Source organism: Cebidichthys violaceus, unplaced genomic scaffold (assembly GCF_023349555.1).
Source record: "Cebidichthys violaceus isolate CVI_PGR_0920_01 unplaced genomic scaffold, fCebVio1.0.p SCAF_17, whole genome shotgun sequence".
In the NCBI taxonomy this organism is placed as follows: Eukaryota; Metazoa; Chordata; class Actinopteri; order Perciformes; family Stichaeidae; genus Cebidichthys; species Cebidichthys violaceus.
In genome coordinates, this window is record NW_027176340.1 from 11,028,210 (window position 1) to 11,052,692 (window position 24,483).

General features: G+C 40.9%; 1 protein-coding gene across 6 annotated transcripts in view; it reads right to left on the bottom strand.

Moving 5' to 3' along the window:
* Window positions 1–24,483, bottom strand: part of chd5 (chromodomain helicase DNA binding protein 5) — a 69,776-nt gene that overhangs the window by 14,396 nt on the left and 30,897 nt on the right. For 5 of the 6 annotated variants that reach the window (XM_068712578.1, XM_068712581.1, XM_068712579.1 and 2 more), the window contains exons 23-29: window positions 23,770–24,037; window positions 22,679–22,851; window positions 21,743–21,917; window positions 20,345–20,431; window positions 20,158–20,246; window positions 2,945–3,078; window positions 1,130–1,274 (exon numbers count right to left, since the gene is read on the bottom strand). In XM_068712578.1, the coding sequence (XP_068568679.1) occupies window positions 1,130–1,274; window positions 2,945–3,078; window positions 20,158–20,246; window positions 20,345–20,431; window positions 21,743–21,917; window positions 22,679–22,851; window positions 23,770–24,037 (1,071 nt within the window). The remainder of the gene's footprint in view (window positions 1–1,129; window positions 1,275–2,944; window positions 3,079–20,157; window positions 20,247–20,344; window positions 20,432–21,742; window positions 21,918–22,678; window positions 22,852–23,769; window positions 24,038–24,483) is intronic. The other variant, XM_068712580.1, reaches the window with a different exon arrangement.

The following is a 24,483-nucleotide window of genomic DNA, read 5'->3' on the forward strand; positions in this document are numbered from 1 at the left end:
AAATGTGTTTTAGTTAGTGTTATAAACACATTTATCTGTGTTTTACATATATTAACAAAAGAAGTCATATCTGGCAGGTAGGTTTAATATATCACTTAACCCCCTGAAACTGTAGCGTAAGCTACTTTTTAGAAACTATGCTACAGTTTGTGATGCTACAGTGACTTCCTGTTTACATAGTTGACTGCTTTTGATTGGACAGCGCTTCAAATGTTTCCTAGCAACCAATTTACCTAAAACATTTACAAAAGTCTTAACTAGCCAAGACATTTATGAAGTTTTAATGGTGCAACCAGACTTAATGAATCACTAGTTTGAAACTATAAATTACTAAAAACATTACTATGACTTTACACACAAACTTGTAAAGCTGAAGCTCAAACTCCAGAAACCATTTGTGTTTTCTTAACCCAGATGTAGAAGCTACATAGCTCAAAATTTCTACGATGAGTCACATCGAAAAGTACCCCCCAAAACATGTGTATGTCCTCTTGCCTGCATTTGCCTCTGTCTGAACAGTTTGACCTACTTTCTCTAGTCTCGCAGTGCTCCAGCAGACGACTTTGTATTCTGTGTTGAAGATGTGTTCGGTGTCGGGGGAAAATTGGTTTCATGTAACTTCTAATGATTATTTCTTACTTAGATTCGTTGATCATGTGTTTTCTGTCTAGTTTGAACTTTGGCCTTTGGATAAACAGGCTCATGGGAACAAAGGGGGGCAACTTCCATTTGATAGGGCCTTATAGAGAACAGATGGTTACCTGATTTATATAAACATCCATAGGCCACATGAAACTGGACAGCTGGACTTTGATTGATACATAGTTTCTGCTGAGGAGGATGATACTCCGCTCAGACAAGCATTTAAGAAGGGCCTTCTTTACGGAGAAGGCAGAGTCTTCCTTTGTTCTACCATGGGTGAAGGAACGCTCTCTGCTATACAGCTGTATCGTAATCTATGACTCTGTTAGATTAATCTGTTAATTAATCTGTTCACTATTCTTTTATAATTTTTCTATATCTTATCCTGAAATAAATCCTTAAAAGACAGAAGGCTTGAGATAGTTTTTAGATCTCTCACAAGGAAATACTTTAATTTCCACTACATTCGGTTGAATAACTGCTTTACCTTTTTCCTGACAAGGGACATGACGCCGATCCTGGTGAGAACATGCTGACGAGACAGTCCCTCACGTGGGACTCCATCGGCAAAGGTCTCTGCTCCGTCTGCCCCCGGTTCACATAGATGTCTCATGAACAGAGACACATAGGCCCTGATAGAAAAAAACAAACACTTTACACTACATGTGACAAGAGTGATTCCTCTGTGGTTACGAGAACTAACACCATATTCTAAAAGGCACTAGTAGGAGAAGCACTTGTACTATTAGTAGCAGATTTTTAAAGGACATAAAAGGATAATGTATGGAGGCTTTTCTAGTGGTTCTTTTTCATTTTGTATATGTGTTGTAGGGTTTTTTAAATGTTTGATATACAATGATGGCACACTAACACACAAGTAGCAGAGGCAGTAGTAGTTTTAGAATGAGGATTATCAGTAATTGAACAATAGCATTTAGCTGTAATAGTAGCAGAAGTAATTGCAGTAGTGGTGTCATGACTAGTAGTAAGTAACATGGAAAAATTACAGTAGTAGACGTAGTTCTAGTAGTCATAATAATAGCAGGAACACAGTGTTAAGACTAATTGTCGTAGTAATAGTGGGCCTCATTCACAAACAGTTCATACAGACAAATATGTGCTTAAACCGTTCTTAGGAACATTTTACGCACAAATCCGTGATTCAATTCTTAACGGAATTTAATCTTACTTTGCAAACAAATCTAGAACTGCCTGAGCCCATGTGAACACACAAATGATGAAGGGTGTCTAAGAAATTGAAAATGCACATCCTTTAACAAGCATATTAATACCGCATTCATTAAAAAAAGGCTTTAACAAACAACAATGTTTCAAATTGTTAATTTACTAATGGGTTGGCCAAATGTCTTAAATAACTGTCAAATTGACGCACATTCATCCTCATCAAATAGTGTCATAATTAAAATATTCTACTATAACAGTGTCCAAGTCCTACAATGGCGTACATAAGAATGTCCATATTGAAATGTTTTAATTGACTTGGCCTATAATGATCATGCTACTCCCACCACAATCTATTGCCATAAAATTGCATGTGTAGACATTGTTGAGTTGTTAAAATCTCTCGCTTTTCAAGAGAAATGGGGACGTGAGGGTATGCTGACTGCAAATAGCCAGTAAATCGTGTCTATTTAGAATGATTTTGATTTCATAACATGTGCACGTGTCATGAATCCAAAGGTAATTTTGCATGCACACTTATTTTGTGCGTAAAGTAAGAACATTTCAACGCACGTTTTAGTAAATAAAGCCCAAGCACTTGTGATAGCAGTTGAACAATAATAGCAAAAACACAATTAATAGCAGTAGTACTATTAACCCCTCATTAACACAGCTATGTATAAATCTAGCTTTAATAGTAAAGGCACCAGTTGTAGCACCGGCGCTTGTATTTTCAATATGGTAATCATAGGATCAATAGCAGTAGTATAGTGATAGTAGTATTTAAGTACAGGTGCTTTAATACACCAAACACAACTCAGGGCTAATTGTTTTTACTTGAATATCTATTTATGTAATGTTTGGCTCTGGTGCTTTCTAAAATGAAGTAACCCTGAAACTGGAAAGTCCAACCTTAGCAAACTTGATCTGAGCGTTCTGGAGCTTTGCCCTGGGCTAACCAATTAAATGTAAGGAGCGAATTAAATAGCCCAGAGCTACCTCTCCACTGGATGGCAGGCAGCCCTTGACTTAAAAAAATGCGCTGTGTGAAAAGAGAATTTTAAGCTGAACAAATAACACTACTTGGAGTTTCACAGTTTCAGTATATTCGAGGCCTCACCTGAACTCCCGCTCACTCTTCCCTCTCAGGTCTCGAACCAGCCAGTGGGAGTTGAAAGCGTCCTGAGGAGGCATTCCCCAGCGCATGATGGCATTGAGGAAGGCTTTCCTCTGGCGGGCGTTAAAACCCAGGACCTTGTGATGAGAAGAAACCGCTTTAGACAGACAATGGTGTTAACATATCTGAAAGAGGAAGTATTATTGAACTGCATGGTGTAACACAGTGCAGTTAATGATGCTGCTTGCTGTCAGTTTCATATTGTAAAAGTGAAACAGAGGAGATGGTATTCGACCCCAAATACATTGGAGACCACTCACCAGTGGTTATCCATGACCAGAACATAGCACAGGTTGACTCTTACAGATACCTGGGCATACACATTGACAACAAACTGACATGGAGTGTTCAGGTAGAAAATGTCTGCACTAGGGTCCAACAGTGGCTACACTTCCTTCATAGGCTGAGGGTCTTAGGTGTCAACCAGAAAGTGTTGCTCCTCTTCTACCATGCCATAGTTGAGAGCATCCTGCGGTTTGGCATCTCAGCCTGGTTTGGCAACCTCAGTGTACAGCTGAAAGCCCAGATTACCCGGCTAACACAAAGAGCCATGAAAATCATGAGAGTCAGACAGCATCCCACACTCCAGGCTGTCTTTGATGAAACTATCATCAGACAGGCCCAGAAGATTATTTCAGACCCCACCCATGTCCTCCACCCTGAATACCAGCTTCTTCCCTCAGGCAGACGCTTCAGAGTCCCCAGTGCAGGCTCAACCGCTTTAAGAACTCCATTGTCCCCTTGTCCATCAAAGCCCTAAATGGCAAGCTAGCCAGAGCCTAACCCCTGTAACACAGATTTTTATTAGGGCCCGAGCCACCGACAACGTCGGGCCAGCGAAGGCCCTATTGAGTTTCTAAGGGGTTTTATTAGGGCCCGAGCCACCGACAACGTCGGGCCAGTGAAGGCCCTATTGAGTTTCTAAGAGTTTTTATTAGGGCCCGAGCCACCAACAACGTCGGGCCAGCGAAGGCCCTATTGAGTTTCTAAGGGGTTTTATTAGGGCCCGAGCCACCGACAACGTCGGGCCAGCAAAGGCCCTATTGAAATTCTATGGGGTATTATTAGGGCCCGAGCACCGACGAAGTCGGGCGAAGGCCCTATTGTAATTCAAAGAATTATTATTATTAGGGCCCGAGCACCGACGTAGTCGGAGCGGAGGACCTATTGTTATTCTAATGTTTTTTATTATTATTATTATTATTATTATTAGGGCCCGAGCACCGACGTAGTCGGAGCGGAGGACCTATTGTTATTCTAATGTTTTTTATTATTATTAATAGGGCCCGAACACCGACGTAGTCGGAGCGGAGGACCTATTGTTATTCTAATGTTTTTTATTATTATTATTATCGTACCAGTTTCATCGCAAAAAGGAGGTGCTTGGGATACTGGGAATCTTTTGAAATTTGGCACAAAATTCAATCGTGGTGAAAATTCCAGTATTATTGGGGTGTCCAGCTGCGGCATGACATTTTGGCTCGATAGCGCCCCCTACAGAGTAGCCCCAACTTTGGGTTTCACCTAGCTGTATGAAATTTGGTAGGTATGTGGAACGTGATGGGACGTACAAAAAAGTCAAAAGGAGGTATATCCTAAACCAAACAGGAAGTCGGCCATTTTGAATTTTATGACGTTTTTGGACCGTTTCAAGGCGCCGTACTTTAACGAACTCCTCCTAGAGATTAAATCCGATTGCCTTCAGATTTGGTCAGTATGCTCTTGAGACCTTGGCAGTGAAACGATACTCAAAGATCAAAAAGTTATCGAACTATGTGTCCGTGGCGTGGCGGCAAAAAAACACCATTCGCCATGAAACAGGAAGTTGTTGTAACTCGGCTGTACATTGCCTAATCTGCTCCAAATTTCTCATATGTCATAACATCCTGACCCTGAACACATGTATATGACAATTTAGAATCATAGTAATAGCGCCACCTAGTGGCAACAGGAAGTCATAGGTTGTGTACTTTGACACCCTACTGCTCACAGATTAATCGGATCCCTCTCAAATTTTGTCACAAAAGCCTTAAGACCTTGATAATGCTTCATTGTGAAAATTGTAGGAAGTTGTCGAAGCATGGCGACGTGGCGGCTCTGCGAATTTCGATCCTTCGCCATGAACGAATAAACTGATGTAACTCGACTCCGCATCATCAGATCTTTACCAGATTTCACATGTTTGATTAAACTCCAGGCCTGAAGACATCTGCAAGCCAATTTTTAATCATAGTCATAGCGCCACCTACTGGCAACAGTAAGTTAAAGTCTTTATACTTTGGCTTGTTTCTCTAAGTTGGAAAATCAGATCAACATCAAATTTGTTCCACACAAATGTAAGAAGTTCATAATGCCAGTTCTCTAAGCTTTTGATGTTTCGTCGAACGCCGTTGCCGTGGTAACGCAGTCTTCGCCGTGAAAAACGATGGTCATTTGGAGAGGTTAAAAAAGCTCAAAACACAAGCAAACTTGACACACAGATCACAAGGCCAAAATGTAGTTCTATAATATGATTTTATTCAATCAGAGTGTTAAATCGGCTCAATAGCGCCCCCTACAAAATTTCGACGAAGCAGCCCTCGCAGTACGTTTCACATAGATTAACAAAATTTGGTAGGCACATGTATCACATGTGGACTTAAATAAAAGTCTCTTGGGGCCATGCCCTAAACCCAACCGGAAGTCAGCCATTTTGAATTTAGTCTGAATTTCTACTGTCGTTTTTTCAATTTCCAGGCGCTCTACTTTAACGAACTCCTCCCAGGGAACTAATCAGATCAACTTAGAATTTGGTCAGAACAATCTAAAGACCTTTGTGATTAAAAGTTACTCAAAGCTTGTTGTTTCGTGAAATGCCGTTGCCGTGGCGATGCATTTCTCGCCATGAAAAACAAAGGTGTTTTTGAGGGGCTAAAAATACTCAAAACAAAATCAAACTTGTCACACACATTTAAAATCCTGAATGTAGTTATCTGATGTGATTTTAATGCTTCAGAGTGGCAACTCGGCTCGATAGCGCCCCCTACAATATTTCGACGATGCAGCCCTCGCAGTACGTTTCACCTAGATGTATGAAATTAAGTAAGCAGGTGTATCACATGTAGACTTAAAACAAGTCTTAGGGGTCCATGCTCTAAACCCAACCGGAAGTCAGCCAATTTGAATTTTGTATGAATTTCTTGTGGTTTTATTTCCTTTTCCAGGTGCTGCACTACGAACTCCTCCTAGGGAAATAATCCGATCAGCTTAGAATTTGGTCAGAACAACCTAAAGACCTTAACGATTAAAAGTTACTAAAAGCTTGATGTTTCATCGGATAACATGGACTTGGTGTCGCGGCAATTTTACATGATTCGCCATCATCCATCAAGCTTTTGTAACTCAACCTTACTTTGTCAAAACTGCCCCAAACTTGACATGCTTGATTGCTGTCGTGATTTTAGGACTTCTGCATGCCAATATTAACTCATAGTCATAGCGCCACCTACTGGCAACCACGGACGTAAACAGAATTCTATAATAACAGCGGCCCAAACAGGGTTTGTGGGCACACCATGAGAAAAAGACTTCTCTGATCTAAATATGTGCAAACTAAGATGCTTGGAGAACAAAAGTTAATCAACAGTGTTTTTCAAACCATGTCAGTGGGCATTAGTATAAATGATCTGTCTAGAGCTTCTACATGAGAATCAGGTTAAATGTTACAATGAATGCTTCACACTACAATCTAAAGTTACAGAAGAGCTTAAAATGAAAACAGTGTCAAATTAAAGTGTTCAAGCAAAAACAAATGACACTGCTGTTCTGTTAACTTTCATGTAAGTCCAAATACAATCAGTAGGACACTGCAGGGAGTTGAACTCCATCCCAGTAACCTGACAGTCTGTTATGTTACAAATACTGAAGCACATTCACACGTTCATTTTCTTAATGATCTTAACAGGCTTACATTTATGATTGTATCGGAGGTACACTCAAAACATTTGAGGCTTAAGACCTGGCAACATGGTCTTGCTATGCTGCTGGTCGACGCAGGAAATATCATCTAACTTGTGCATGCAGTGTATGATGGTCACAGAAATGCATTGCCGCATCAACCAGAGTCCTGCCAGTACCCTCGACTTGTGTGACGTTGCGAGGGCCCGATCAATGCTGCTTGCAGCTTTAATTATTGTTATTATTATTATTATTATCGTACCAGTTTCATCACAAAAAGGAGGTGCTTGGGATACTGGGAATCTTTTGAAATTTGGCACAAAATTCAATCGTGGTGAAAATTCCAGTATTATTGGGGTGTCCAGCTGCGGCATGACATTTTGGCTCGATAGCGCCCCCTACAGAGTAGCCCCAACTTTGGGTTTCACCTAGCTGTATGAAATTTGGTAGGTATGTGGAACGTGATGGGACGTACAAAAAAGTCAAAAGGAGGTATATCCTAAACCAAACAGGAAGTCGGCCATTTTGAATTTTATGACGTTTTTGGACCGTTTCAAGGCGCCGTACTTTAACGAACTCCTCCTAGAGATTAAATCCGATTGCCTTCAGATTTGGTCAGTATGCTCTTGAGACCTTGGCAGTGAAACGATACTCAAAGATCAAAAAGTTATCGAACTATGTGTCCGTGGCGTGGCGGCAAAAAAACACCATTCGCCATGAAACAGGAAGTTGTTGTAACTCGGCTGTACATTGCCTAATCTGCTCCAAATTTCTCATATGTCATAACATCCTGACCCTGAACACATGTATATGACAATTTAGAATCATAGTAATAGCGCCACCTAGTGGCAACAGGAAGTCATAGGTTGTGTACTTTGACACCCTACTGCTCACAGATTAATCGGATCCCTCTCAAATTTTGTCACAAAAGCCTTAAGACCTTGATAATGCTTCATTGTGAAAATTGTAGGAAGTTGTCGAAGCATGGCGACGTGGCGGCTCTGCGAATTTCGATCCTTCGCCATGAACGAATAAACTGATGTAACTCGACTCCGCATCATCAGATCTTTACCAGATTTCACATGTTTGATTAAACTCCAGGCCTGAAGACATCTGCAAGCCAATTTTTAATCATAGTCATAGCGCCACCTACTGGCAACAGTAAGTTAAAGTCTTTATACTTTGGCTTGTTTCTCTAAGTTGGAAAATCAGATCAACATCAAATTTGTTCCACACAAATGTAAGAAGTTCATAATGCCAGTTCTCTAAGTTTTTGATGTTTCGTCGAACGACGTTGCCGTGGTAACGCAGTCTTCGCCGTGAAAAACAATGGTCATTTGGAGAGGTTAAAAAAGCTCAAAACACAAGCAAACTTGACACACAGATCACAAGGCCAAAATGTAGTTCTATAATATGATTTTATTCAATCAGAGTGTTAAATCGGCTCAATAGCGCCCCCTACAAAATTTCGACGAAGCAGCCCTCGCAGTACGTTTCACATAGATTAACAAAATTTGGTAGGCACATGTATCACATGTGGACTTAAATAAAAGTCTCTTGGGGCCATGCCCTAAACCCAACCGGAAGTTAGCCATTTTGAAATTTGTATGAATTTCTAGTGTCGTTTTAGACATTTCCAGGGGCTCTACTTTAACGAACTCCTCCTAGGGAATTAATCAGATCGACTTCAAATTTGGTCAGTACAATCTAAAGACCTTTGTGATGAAAAGTTACTCAAAGGTTGTTGTTTCGTGAAATGCCGTTGCCGTGGCGATGCATTCCTCGCCATGAAAAACAAAGGTGTTTTTGAGGGGCTAAAAATACTCAAAACAAAATCAAACTTGTCACACACATTTAAAATCCTGAATGTAGTTATCTGATGTGATTTTAATGCTTCAGAGTGGCAACTCGGCTCGATAGCGCCCCCTACAATATTTCGATGATGCAGCCCTCGCAGTACGTTTCACCTAGATGTATGAAATTAAGTAAGCAGGTGTATCACATGTAGACTTAAAAAAAGTCTTAGGGGTCCATGCTCTAAACCCAACCGGAAGTCAGCCAATTTGAATTTTGTATGAATTTCTTGTGGTTTTATTTCCTTTTCCAGGTGCTGCACTACGAACTCCTCCTAGGGAAATAATCCGATCAGCTTAGAATTTGGTCAGAACAACCTAAAGACCTTAACGATTAAAAGTTACTAAAAGCTTGATGTTTCATCGGATAACATGGACTTGGTGTCGCGGCAATTTTACATGATTCGCCATCATCCATCCAGCTTTTGTAACTCAACCTTACTTTGTCAAAACTGCCCCAAACTTGACATGCTTGATTGCTGTCGTGATTTTAGGACTTCTGCATGCCAATATTAACTCATAGTCATAGCGCCACCTACTGGCAACCACGGACGTAAACAGAATTCTATAATAACAGCGGCCCAAACAGGGTTTGTGGGCACACCATGAGAAAAAGACTTCTCTGATCTAAATATGTGCAAACTAAGATGCTTGGAGAACAAAAGTTAATCAACAGTGTTTTTCAAACCATGTCAGTGGGCATTAGTATAAATGATCTGTCTAGAGCTTCTACATGAGAATCAGGTTAAATGTTACAATGAATGCCTCACACTACAATCTAAAGTTACAGAAGAGCTTAAAATGAAAACAGTGTCAAATTAAAGTGTTCAAGTAAAAACAAATGACACTGCTGTTCTGTTAACTTTCATGTAAGTCCAAATACAATCAGTAGGACACTGCAGGGAGTTGAACTCCATCCCAGTAACCTGACAGTCTGTTATGTTACAAATACTGAAGCACATTCACACGTTCATTTTCTTAATGATCTTAACAGGCTTACATTTATGATTGTATCGGAGGTACACTCAAAACATTTGAGGCTTAAGACCTGGCAACATGGTCTTGCTATGCTGCTGGTCGACGCAGGAAATATCATCTAACTTGTGCATGCAGTGTATGATGGTCACAGAAATGCATTGCCGCATCAACCAGAGTCCTGCCAGTACCCTCGACGTGTGTGACGTTGCGAGGGCCCGATCAATGCTGCTTGCAGCTTTAATTATTATTATTTCCCTCTAAAATCGCATTTTTCAGGGCTTTATCATACTCAAAAACTCCCCAAATTTGGCAGGCGGATCAGGACTGCGTGAAAATTTGAGATTTTATGGGTTACATGCTCATGTATGACAAAATGGCTCACTAGCGCCCCCTACAGTTTCACAGGCCACGGCCTTCACCCAACATGTCTGATTAACATGAACTTTGACACACATATTCAGCTCCATCTGCTCTACAATCATTACACTCAAATTTTTTAGCTCCGCCCATTCAGATTTCCATCATTTTCATTTTTGTGAAAAACACATTTTTGCAAACTGCTCCTAAACGCTGTGTCAGATTGCTACCAAATTTGCTGTGGATCATTATTCATTCACTTTCATCAAAACCCCCCCAAAAGTTTTTTGTTAACTTATCGAGTTATCAAGTTATGGGCCAATGAACTTATCAGGGGCGTGGCTCTGTACATCAATCAACCTCACTTTAAAACCATTGTGCCTATCATCACAACATTTGAGGCAAATGTCCACATAGCAAACTGTAACGTACCCTCACATTTTCATTTCCTTCAGCCACTAGGGGACGCTACAGTAGTTAGCTCTTTTTGGCCATTTTTCCCGTTTTCAGGCTTTGTATTTTCACAAACTCCTCCTACAGTATTTATGCGATCGGCTTCAAATTTGGTCAGCACAATCTTAAGACTTTTATAATGAAAAGTTATCAAAATCATGAGTTTTCATGCAACAACCTTGGCGTGGCGTGGCATCCATTTTGGTCAATTTTTCATGAAAATTGAAGTTGTTGTAACTCCAAAGTACATTGTCAAATCTGCCCAAAATTTCTTATGCAGAATGCTAGTCCAGGCCTAAAAACATTCCCATGCCTCAATTTTCACATAATCATAGCGCCACCTACTGGCAAAGGGAAATGACAAGTTTTACACTTTGATGTACTCCGCCTAGCCATTTCACCAGATCAACCTCACATTCTAGAAAGAAAGCCTTTATACATTGATGATAGTTCATCATGAATATTGTGAGGTTTCGTATAACTCTGTTGCCGTGGCAACGCTTTGTTCGCCATGAAAAAGCAAGCTGATTTTTCTGTGATTTGGGATACTCAAAAACTCATGAAACTTTGTACATATGTCGTAGGTGATGAAATTAAAGATCTCATGTGGAGTTTTGGCTTGGTCGTTATAAATTGTCTCGATAGCGCCCCCTGCAGATTTTCAACAAAGCAGCCCCAGCGCCTCGTTTAACCTACATGTATGAAATTTGGGTGGCACATGTATCCTATGGAGACTTACAAAAAAGTCTCTTGGGACCATGCTCTAAAATCAACCAAAAGTCGTCCATTTTGATTTTTATGTGAATTTTCCCTCAATTTCTAGTTGCTATACTTTAACGAACTCCTCCTAGGGACTTTGTCAGAGCCACTTCACATTTGGACAGTACAATCCAAAGACCTTTGTGATTAAAAGTTATCAAAAGCTTTATGTTTGATGGAATGGCGTAGCTGTGGCGTGGCGTTCATTTTATGCGACTCCCATTAAACTACGTTTTCAGGCTTTGTATTTTGACAAACTCCTCCTACAGAGTTTATGCGATCAACATCAAATTTGGTCAGGACAATTTAAAGACCTTTGTGATGAAAAGTATAAAAATGGTGAGTTTTCATTGAACGACCTTGACATGGCGTGCACCCACTTCGCTCACATTTTGTGCCATTCGCTATGAAAGAGGGAGTTGTTGTAACTCAGAGGTACATTGTCCAATCTGCCCAAAATTTGTTATGCATAATGCTATTTCAGGCTTGAGCACATTTCCATGCCAAAATGTTCTCAAAGTCATAGCGCCACCTACTGGCAAAAGGAAATGACACGTTTTATACTTTGATGTACTCCTCCTAGCCAGTTGATCTGATGGACCTCACATTTTCTGAGGAAAGCCTTGAGACATTGATGATACTTCATCATGAATTTTGTGAGTTTTCGTTAAAATATGTTGCCATGGCAACGCATTATTCACCGTGAAATGGAAGCTCAGTTTTCTGTGGCTTAGGATGAACAAATAGTCATGGAACTTTGCACATGTGTCAAAGGTGATAAACATAAATAACTAATATGGGGTTTTGCCTTTTCTTTTAGAAATTGCCTTGACAGCGCCCCCTACCAATATTCAAAAGAGCAGCCCCAGCGGTACATTTCACCTAGATGTATGAAATTTAGTAGACACATGTATCACATTGAGACTTAAAAAAAAAAAATAATAATAATAATAAATTATACTGGAAGTCTGCTATTTTGATTTTTGTTTGAATTTTCCATTCATTTTTGACCATTTCTAGGCGCTATACTTTAACAAACTCCTCCTAGGGAATTTTGCGGATCCAATTCAAATTTGGTCAGTACTATCTAAAGACCTTTGTGATTAAAAGTTATCAAATTCTTTACGTTTGATTGAATGGTGTAGCCGTGGCGTGGCGGCCATTTTACGTGACTCCCCATGAAACAGCAAGCTGATGTATCTCCACTGGACTTGTTCAAATCTGTCCCAAACTTGCCATGCTTGATACCAGTTATGGCCTGAGGATGTCTACAAGCCAATTTTCCATATAAGTCAAAGCGCCACCTAATGGCGAAAGGAAATCTGCGTTATTTGACAAACAATATCCGATTCACATGTAATTTACATGATGTTGTCTACACTTGATATAGACCCTAAAAGAGCACTTGTTGTAGAGCAACATAATGCATGTTTGCATGTGTTCTCTAGCGCTACATAGTGGATTCAGGAACTAGTAGAATATTGGTGTAGCCCTTGTTAAAAATTAATTCAGACATCAGGATATAAATAGTTTTCTAAAACCAAGTTAAAACTGTACAAGTATGGGTAAAAATAGATATGGGTGGATAAAATGTATTTCAATAAGAGACTCATAAGCTTTACAGTTCAAAAGTTGCAGTTCATGCAAATGAGCATAGTTTGTTTGATAAGTACATGATTCAGAACGTGTGTTCTCCCTAACAGCCTAACTTGTGTAGCAGTATGATATGTCAATCTTTGTTTTGACTTTGTTTATTAATTGGCTTGTCCTGAAACTAACAGCCAATCCAAGCCCATTCTCATGTAGAGGGGTGGGGCTTAGTCGTATGCGGCCAGGTTCAGTGTGTTGGAGAAATGGAGAAGCGAATTATCACCATCAAGTGAATAGTGACTATTGTGAGACTGCAATAATGTTCATAACTTAATGGCTGACGACCAGTTATCCTATGGTTTGGACTGTTGTGATGTACAAGAGGTAAATACGAGTTTGTGAATTGTTTTCTATACTGTGACTAAATGTTATAGTGTAAAACAAGTTGTGTAACTAATCGCGATTAGCCGTTAGCATTAGCATAATAACCGTTAGCTTTGCTTTCATACTGTTAGCTGTGCTTTTATACTGTTAGCTGTGCATTTGAAACCAGTTGTTAAGCCCCAGCCTATTTCTAGGCCTCAGCTCGAAAATAGCATACCCATACTACAATGAGTGTAGTGTTGCAACTGTAAGGGCTACTTTAATACGTTTGGTCATAAAATAACCCTAACACTTGTGAGATGTGTTTATATGTGTAAATATCAGTAAATATGTTACTGGTTAAGAGTAAATTAAGATGGCACACAGCACAAATTGAAAATTCTAACTTTCGCCTGAAAAAAAAAGCAATTTCAGGATTTTTTTTTTTTGAAATCATGTAGATCCAAGCTTTCAAGCTGTCCCAGATCATATAACTATATGTCTCTATTCACATTTTCACTTAGATAAAGTGAAGCATTCATAAGCTAGAGAGGATATAGTACAGAAATTTCAGGCGAGGATTCCAATATTTACACATGTTGCACAATGTGTGTTATTTTAACTTTATGATGTACCAAACTATATATTTCACTTGTATATATCACTAATGGTGTTCACTACATCTAAATAGAGCAGTTTGGGCTTTATTTGAAGGCCCTAAGCCCTTTCTAAACTCTTTCTAAGTCTCTGTGTTCATTCAACTTTTTTCAGATCCAGCCCTCTCTCTCTGTTCAGGGCTGCAGTTCAGCCCCCCTTTCTCCGATTTTCGCCATTGAGCCCTCCTATAAGCCAATAGAATTGCAGGGAATTGAAAGTTAGATGATTGACAGCACTAATAGCCAATCAGAATAAGTGGAAGTACGGAAATATCAATTTTTTCGCTGTGATTCGACCAAAAGTGAGTACAATATTCGATAAAGCTGTGTGACTTTTTTGTGCTTGATGCTGAATATCTCTGCGATGGTTTACCGGGGAGAGAAATGGAGGATATCTCCGTAATCTGCGTCAAGCGGACATGCTTTTTCATGCAGCATTTTCGTAGCTAGCACGTAGCAGCTGTTTTCTCTGCTCAGGTCCAGTGATATTGAGTTATGATTTATGATATTTTGTTATTTGTTTGCTTGGTTGATGGGAGTTGTGGCTTGGTTCATGTTGTTCCCAAGTTTCTGATGTTTTTCCAGAACTATAACGTCATTATATTCGTTCTTCGTGGGTTCTTTGGCAGTCACTTTGTACACTAAACTCTGTACGTTTTATGTACACTTGCGTCCAAATGGGGGACCTAGGGGCTTAAGCTATGGCTAGATCACCATGAAGTAGTGTATGGACTTGTTGCTTAGATGATTTATTTGATTCAGGAGACGGACGTTGGACTGTGACTAAATGTTACAGTGTAAAATAAGTTGTGTTGCTAATTGCGATCAGCCATTAGCATTATCATACTAATCGTTAGCTTTGCTTTCATACTGTTAGCTGTGCATTTGAAACCAGTTGTTAAGACAAGCTATTGCTAGATCACCATGAAGTAGTGTATGGACTTGTTGCTTGGATGATTTATTTGAATCAGGAGACGGACGTTTGACTGTACGAGAGAATCGGGAATGCTCATTTGGATAGATTTATTTGTAACTTGGGATATTCAACTCATGGAACTTTGTACATATGTCATAGGTGATGCAAATACAGATTTCATGTGGATTTTTGGCTTGGCCATTATAAATTGCCTCGATAGTGCCCCCTGCAAATTTTCAACAAAGCAGCCCCAGCCCCATGTATGAAATTTAGTAGGCACATGTACCACATGTAGATTTAAAAAAAGTCTCTTGAGACGATGCTGTAAACCATACTGGAAGTCTGGTCTGATCTTTGTGTGCATTTTCCATTCATTTTTGACAATTTCCAGGTGCTATACTTTAACAAACTCCTCCTAGGGAGTTTTTCAGATCCACTACAATCTAAAGACCTTTGTGATTAAAAGTTATCAAATGCTTTACGTTTGATTGAATGGTGTAGCCGTGGCGTGGCGGCCATTTTACGTGACTCCCCATGAAACAGCAAGCTGATGTATCTCCACTGGACTTGTTCAAATCTGTCCCAAACATGCCATGCTTCATAACAGTCATGGCTTGAGGATGTCTACAAGCCAATTTTCCATCTAAGTCAAAGCGCCACCTAATGGCGAAAGGAAATCAGCATTATTTGACAAACAATATCCGATTCACATGAAAGTTACATGATGTTGTCTACACTTGATATAGAGCAAAATAAATTATGTTGACGCATGTTGTTTAGCGCCACACAGTGGTTGCAGGAAGTGGTGGACTATTTGCAAAGCACAATTTCCAGGGTCAAATACTCCAAGCAGGAAAAAAACGTTTAACTCGTGGTCGTGTTATCTGATGGTCGCAGACATTCTTGGCCGCGTAAGCTGAGGTCTCGTAAGTACCCTCGACGTACGCAAAGATGCGAGGGCCCGCTCATCGCTGCTTGCAGCTTTAATTATTATTAGGGCCCGAGCCACCGACAACGTCGGGCCAGTGAAGGCCCTATTGAGTTTCTAAGAGTTTTTATTAGGGCCCGAGCCACCGACAACGTCGGGCCAGCGAAGGCCCTATTGAAATTCTATGGGGTCAAAGTTGGACCGGCGACGCCCCTCGGCCAGTATGTCCGATTTACTCGAAATTCGACACACATGTCCAGATCCACTAGCTCTAAAAAAAAGCCTCTCAGACCCCTAATCTCCGCCTGGAAAAATTTTCCGCCATCTTGAATTTTGTGAAAAACACATTTTTGAGAACTCCTCCTACACACTTGGTCCGATTGATACCAAATTTTCTGTGGATCATTATTGGATCAATATCACATAGGTTATCAAAAGCTTGTTGATATCTTAAAGCGTTAAGAAGATACGGACCAATGAACTTCTTGGGGCGTGGCTTGTTTTTCAATACACATAACTTCTCAACCGTATATCCTAAAATCACCAAATTTGCAGTATTTGTGCATATTGCATGGTGGAACATACCCTGCAATTTTCATTCCATTCAACCCATAGGGGGCACTACAGTAATTCACTCAATTTCAGTTTTTTGGTGATTTTTCGCGTTTTCAGACTTTGTATTTGAACGAACTCCTCCTAGAGAATTCATGCGATCGACTTCAAATTTGGTCGGGATGCTCTTAAGACCTTTGTGATGAAAAGTTATCAAAAGCTAGAGTTTTCATCAAAGAACCTTGACGTGGCAGGGCGGCCATTTTGCCTCATTTTCCGGGAAAAAAGAAGTTGTTATAACTCCAAGGTACATTATCCAATCTGCACAAAACTTCTTATGCATGATGCTAGTGCAACCCTAAACACATTTAAAGTGAAAAAAATTCAATAACTCATAGTGCCACCTACTGGCAAAAGGAAATGTCATATTTTATACTTTTATTTACTCCTCCTAGCCAGTTTACCAGATCAGTCTGAAATTTGGTAAAGATAGTCTTAACACGTTGATGATGCAACATCATGAATATTGGGAGTTTTCGTTGAACGCTGTTGCCGCGGCAACGCTTCATTCGCCATGAAAAAGTAGGCTGATGGATCAGTGGCTTGCGATGCTCAAAAACTCATGGAACTTTATACATGTGTTATAGGTAATGGGAGGACATATTTTATATGGGTGTTTGGCTTGGCCGTTTTAAATTGCCTCCATAGCGCCCCCTACAATATTTCAAAAGAGCAGCCCCAGCGCTACGTTTGAGGTACCTGTATGAAACTTGGTAGAATTATGTATCTCAGAGAGACTTACAAATAAGTCTATTGGGACCATGCTCTAAACCGTACCGGAAGTCGGCCATTTTGATTTTTGTGTCATTTTTCAATGGATTTAGGCTCATTTCTAGTCGCTATACTTTAACGAACTCCTCCTAGGCACTTTGTCGGATCTACTTCAAATTTGGTCGGTACAGTCTCAAGACCTTTGTGATTAAAAGTTATCAAAAGCTTTACGTTTGACGGAATGGCTTAGCCGTAGCGGGCGGCTACTTTACGTGACTCCCCATGAAAAAAGCTGGTGTAACTCAGCCGGACTTGTTCCAAACGCTCCTAAACTTCCCATGCTTGATAACACTCATGGCCTGAGGATGTCAACAAGCTAATTTTCACTAATACTCACAGCACCACCTGCTGGCCAAAGTAATTATGCGTTTTTTGACAACTGGCATCCGATTTACATGACTTTTACACAATGTCGTCTACAGTTGTTATAGAGCAACATAAAACATGTTTTTGCATGCTCTGTAGCACCACACAGCGGATACAGGATGCTGTGGACTATTTGCATAGCATCATTTCCTGCGTCACGCGGTCCAAGCAGAAAAAAATCATCGGACTCCGACGCGCGTTGTCCGACTGTCGCAGACGATCTCGGCTGCATACGTTGGAGTCCCGCCGGCACCCCCGACGTGCGGGAGGAGGCGAGGGCCCGTTCATCGCTGCTTGCAGCTTTAATTAGGGCCCGAGCCACCGACAACGTCGGGTCAGCGAAGGCCCTATTGAGTTTCTAAGAGTTTTTATTATTATTATGATTTTTATTTTTATCGTTTGGGAGCATATTTGGGGTACTTGCCATGCATGAAAACTCACCAAATTTTGCAGTCTTGTCAGGTTTGGTGAAACTTAGTGTATGATATAGGTTGTATATTTGTGTGAAAAAAAATGGCTCTCTAGCGCCCCCTCAAAGTTGGACCGGCGACGCCCCTCGGCCAGTATGTCCGATTTACTCGAAATTCGACACACATGTCCAGATCCACTAGCTCTACAAAAAAGCCTCTCAGACCCCTAATCTCCGCCTGGAAAAATTTTCCGCCATCTTGAATTTTGTGAAAAACAAATTTTTCATAACTGCTCCTAGATGCTTTGTCCAATTGCTACCAAATTTGCTGTTGATATTTTTTAGATCTCCATCACAAAAGTTTAGCAAAAGCTTGTTGATATCTTAAAGCGTTTAGAAGATACGGACCAATGAACTTCTTGGGGCGTGGCTTGTCTTTCAATACACATAACTTCTCAACCGTGTATCCTAAAATCACCAAATTTGCAGTATTTGTGCATATTGCATGGTGGAACATAGCCTGCAATTTTCATTCCATTCAACCTTTAGGGGGCACTACAGTATTTCACTCAATTTCAGTTTTTTGGTGATTTTTCATGTTTTCAGCCTTTTTATTTTAACAAACTCCTCCTAGAGAATTCATGCGATCAACTTCAGATTTGGTCAGGATGCTCGTAAGACCTTTGTGATGAAAAGTTATCAAAAGCTAGAGTTTTCATCAAAGAACCTTGACGTGGCGAGGCGGCCATTTTACCTCATTGGCCGGGAAAAAAGAAGTTGTTATAACTCCAAGGTACATTATTCAATCTGCACGAAATTTCTTATGCATGATGCTACTTCAACTCTTAGCATATTTCAATTGAAAAATGTTCAATAACTCATAGTGCCACCTACTGGCAAAAGGAAATGTCATATTTTATACTTTTATATACTCCTCCTACCCAGTTCACCAGATCAGTCTGAAATGTTGTAAAGATAGTCTTAACACGTTGATGATGCACCATCATGAATATTGGGAGTTTTCGTTGAACGCTGTTGCCGCGGCAACGCTTCATTCGCCATGAAAAAGTAGGCTGATGGATCAGTGGCTTGCGATGCTCAAAAACTCATGGAACTTTATACATGTGTAATAGGTAATGGTAGGACATATTTTATATGGGTGTTTGGCTTGGCCGTTTTAAATTGCCTCCATAGCGCCCCCTACAATATTTCAAAAGAGCAGCCCCAGCGCTACGTTTGAGGTACCTGTATGAAACTTGGTAGGATTATGTATCTCAGAGAGACTTACAAATAAGTCTATTGGGACCATGCTCTAAACCGTACCGGAAGTCGGCCATTTTGATTTTTGTGTCATTTTTCAATGGATTTAGGCTCATTTCTAGTCGCTATACTTTAACGAACTCCTCCTAGGCACTTTGTCGGATCCACTTCAAATTTGGTCGGTACAGTCTCAAGACCTTTGTGATTAAAAGTTATCAAAAGCTTTATATTTGACGGAATGGCTTAGCCGTAGCGGGCGGCTACTTTACGTGACTCCCCATGAAAAAAGCTGATGTAACTCAGCCGGACTTGTTCCAAACGCTCCTAAACTTCCCATGCTTAATAACACTCATGGCCTGAGGATGTCTACAAGCTAATTTTCACGAATACTCACAGGGCCACCTGCTGGCCAAAGTAATTATGCGTTTTTTGACAACTGGCATCCGATTTACATGACTTTTACACAATGTCGTCTACAGTTGTTATAGAGCAACATAAAACATGTTTTTGCATGCTCTGTAGCACCACACAGCGGATACAGGATGCTGTGGACTATTTGCATAGCATCATTTCCTGCGTCACGCGGTCCAAGCAGAAAAAAATCATCGGACTCCGACGCGCGTTGTCCGACTGTCGCAGACGATCTCGGCTGCATACGTTGGAGTCCCGCCGGCACCCCCGACGTGCGGGAGGAGGCGAGGGCCCGTTCATCGCTGCTTGCAGCTTTAATTTTGTATTGTTTTAACAGCAGACACTATGTTTCCAAGACAAATTTCCTTCAGTACAATAAAGTCTATCTTATCTTCTCTTATAACTCTGTCCTTGGTTGCCCCGTTACACAGAGTGATGGGAATGAAGAATTATCCCCTTGCCTCACATGTCATGCTGCCAAAAACAGGGGTTCATACCGCCACTTTAAGATGCACAGGATATCCTGTTGAATTCATACCTCAATACTGCCCCCAACTCGTGCCAGTAAGGGTGGCAGAGGTTTGTCTTTCTCATTCTTCATCTGCCGACGAGACTGTCTGCGTCCACCTGCAAAAAATTAAATAAAATGAAACGCATTGTTTTGAGGACCTCTCTCCAGTGTGAAGAGGATACTATACAGATACTGGTTTTTTTTTGCTGCCTACCTTCAGGCCTCTCTTCAAAATCTTCGTCCTCGTCCTCGGACCCCACGGAGTACTCCGACTGATTGTCTGAAAGATCATCCTGCCACTCTGAGCAACACATCAGAGAGAAACAGCACATTGCGATCGCTTCTGTTGGAGGCCACCTGGGGGCGCCATGGCACTGCAGATTACTACAGACCACTACAGCTTGGCATGCACACACTGCACTTGTGTCCTCTGGAAGTGAGGTGAGAGTTGACTCCTCTGCCAGACAGTCACTTTAAACTTAGAGGGTACTCTGAGCTATGGCAGGCTTTGAAATCTTTACACTCTCAACAGCCAACTGCTGTTGAACTGTGGCACTCAGGACTCTTAAAAGTACAACTACAGGATGCAATAGATTGGTTGAACGATGAAAAAGAAGCGTTTCACTAAAAACTATATACATGCTTGAGATACAAGGGAGCTTTAGGCCAGTATAACACACTCTGTGGCAGATTTAATGGAGGTCAACAGCTCTTGTTGAGATTTACAATCTAAGAGGATTTAATAAACACAGATTAATTTCTGTGCCGTTCTCGCCTGAACTGATACACCCAAATTATTAAATTAGCTCACTAATGAAGCCAGGCACGTGAGATGTGAGTAGCACTGTTCTGTTATTGAATTAGCCGATTGGGATGGTGAGTTTCATATCAGAGTCGATCGTATGCCACAACGAGAGCTGTTGACCTGCACTGAATCCAGCAGAGAGGGTATTACGTTGGCCTGTACAATATTAAAAAACGAGATGGCGACGGCAAAAGTTCCAAACTTGAGATTTCAAAACGTAGTCCACAAACCAATGGGTAACGTCACGGTGACAACATCCAATTCTTATTTACAGTCTATGGCACCAAGATGTAAAATTTTTATTTTAATTTTAAGGGCTGTTGCTTCCGAAACACAGCCACTAATTTGGTATGACAATATTAAAGGGCCAGTGTGTAGGATTTGGCAACATCTAGCGGTGAGGTTGCAGATTACAACCAACGAGAACTTCGCCCATGTGGCCAAGTGTGCGGGACAACTATGGTGGCTGACACTTAATCAATAAAAACACAAAAACGTTGAATGTCTTTATCGAGGACGTTTTTCTGCTCTGGGCTACTGTAGAAACAGAATCTGTGATGAGGACCTGCTCCGTCTGTAGTTATAAACTCATTCTAAGGTAACAAACACGCAACAATTCTTTTTGTACACTAAAGAAAACATACTTATTAATAATATGTTCCATTTCTGCCAACAGGTCCCTCTAAATGCTCCACACTGTCCCTTTAAAGGATAACACGTTTAAAATGAGTCAATAAAGGCATAAGGCAAAACAACAAGCTGTGAGTCCTGATAGACCAGCGCCACGCGTCTGTTGACAGAGCCTACCTTGGTCCTCCTGGGTCGTGTCGTTGTAGTTGACCTGCTTTCGGATGCGTTTGCCTTTGCCGAGGTTGCGGGCCAGATCCTCCTGCTGCTGCTCGTAGTGGTGGCGAAGGAGCTTCTCCCAGTAGTCTGGGTCCACGTTCTCCTCTTGCTTGATGATCTCCCGCTCCACCTCCTCCTGCACGTGGACACACAAAGACAAATGTTGATATTTAATCCGATATGTCAGAGAGAAGATATTAAATATATCACTGTATGTCTGTGACAAATAGAAGAAAAAAAATCTTCCAACAATGATACCGTCAGCTTTTTAAAATCCTAAACTTATTTGTGAACAGTTGACCCTGAAGATAAAATCAGGGGCACAAGGCATCACAAACTAAATAATAATTACAACACAATTATTTCATGAGGATACATGGTTTCTCTAAAAACATATCAACTAGTTATGCTTAACTGAGAAACAATTTCTTGGCTTTCAGTATTTTTCTAAAGGCCTTTGTGTTACATATTGCACCTTATGTGTCAATATTTCATTGTGTAATTATGTTTTAATGTGCCGACACCAAGTAACAAGACACCAAGTTAAAAGGCTCGGGTTCCTGGTGGACCAATTGTGAAATAAAAAGCAGCCTGTGAGTTCTTTCATTATAGACAAACACAAATCTTTCGTTACATTCAGCTTTACGCGTCCTCCAGTGTGTGTCCTTTGGGCCTTAAAAAAATGTCCTACATCGTTAAACATTTAACAAAATATTTATTTTGTCATTTGTCCAATAATACCTTTTACAATATCCCGGCCCTCTAAAGTCAGCAAACATATGCACCACATCACCCCTCTTTAAAATCGTGCTGTGCGAACAAACTGGCGGCCTCCTTTTCATTCGCCTGACCCTACTCATTCTGATTCATCAGGCTTAAAGGAAACTATATCCTCACCTCTCCGTCCTCTTCTTTCACCACATACTGAGCCACCTTGAAGGAGCTCAGGTACTCGTTCATGTTCTGGATCTCCGTGTCTTCGGTGGCGTCCTGGCTGCGGTCCAGCAGATTGGAGATGGCGTCGTCGTCATAGTGAATCACATTGCCCTCCTCGCCCTCTTTGTTGTCACCTGTTGACGAGAATTCCAGGTTTCGTGGCTACATTTGTTAGTTTAGTTGAAACACATACAAATATAGTTTACAAAGGGGGGGGGGGGGGGCTCTGGGTCCTATATTCTCACCCTGGTGTGGCTAGCCCAGACTACCTCTATCCTTTTTGGTTAAGCCTCCAGAATCCCGCAGTTTTGGTTAATTCATGGTATAATGTATTATTAATCTCTACAAACAGATTCTGCAGTCATATTTGTTTATGTTAGTAGTCTGTTTGCATTGGAGCAGGTTTTGGTTGAATGCAGGTGAACAGTCTGAGTGGAGAGCAAAAAGAGGCGGAACGCATTGGCAGAAATGCAATCTCAGAACCCACGACTCTCGTCTGCAGATGATTTTGCTTATTATCGGTTTAAAATGAGCTTTTAAACTGGCTTCTTGCAATGTGGCCGTACTCTAACTCCAACTCCAATCTCGCATCTCCAGTTACTAATCGGACCGAAGTCTTGACCAGACAGACAGACGATGGGTTCTCAGATTGATCATTTATAAGTGAAGTAGTTTTGCTTTGTAAACTAACTTTCGGGTATGGCGTCCTCTGTATATGTTGGATTTGACCTAAAAGAGAACTTTTGAATGACTGCATAACCAACAATTATATGGAGTCCCAGGCATTTTGTAATTTTGTCACTTGCTTTTCAGACCCCCTTTTACTGATATTAGCAGCCTCTACCTGTCTCCAGTTATAACCCTTTTGTGGAAATGTGGATCTGCAGGAGCACAGATTTTTAGCACAAACGGAGCAAGAGGACACCCCTTTTCTGCATTTGAAAGTGACAGTAATGGAAACTTACTATTGAGAAATACAAGAAATGACTAAACTTCCAATTGTCTCAACCATTACTACACATTGATGTGTAACGATGGAAGTGCAGACGTACCCATGGCTCGTGTACCCATGGCTCGCATACCCATGGCTTCCATCTCATCTTTAAAAAGCTCCTCAGTGCCAAACTTGAGGATATCGTCCAGTTCTTGTTTGGACATAGAGCCAGTTTTGGAGCCGAGGCCGGGCCGCACCACCAGGTGGGTCAGCATCATCTTTCTCTTTGCCACCTGAGTGATTCGCTCCTCCACTGAGCCCCGCGTCACAAAGCGGTAGATCATCACCTTCCTGTTTTGGCCGATACGATGGGCTCTGCTAAAAGCCTGGGAGATTGGAAAGAGGGGCCAATAGGAAAGGGACAGCGACAGTTACAGGAGAGGACGGAGGAGGGAATAGCTGAAATAAACAAAAGCATTCACATTATGCTGCAATCAGGACGCCTCGGAACTTTGAAATTTCTGACCTATTAGAAAAATGTACAATGGAACGTTCCTACTTGTAAACTCAATCAACGCAATGCAAATCCATCAACCCCGACATCAAGAAGACGCAGTTGTCTGACGTCACACAGCAATGGAAGCGCATATTGTAATAGTACACCATCAACTAAAAGGCAACTTTAAGTATATTTGACTGTATTTAATTAAAATAATACATACTACCATATAGTGCATGTAAATTGATTTCAAAATATTTTTCCAATTTAATATATAGCTGGTTACAGTCCAACATTAATAAAAATGCCAAAATAGTGTGTGTAGACACAGAA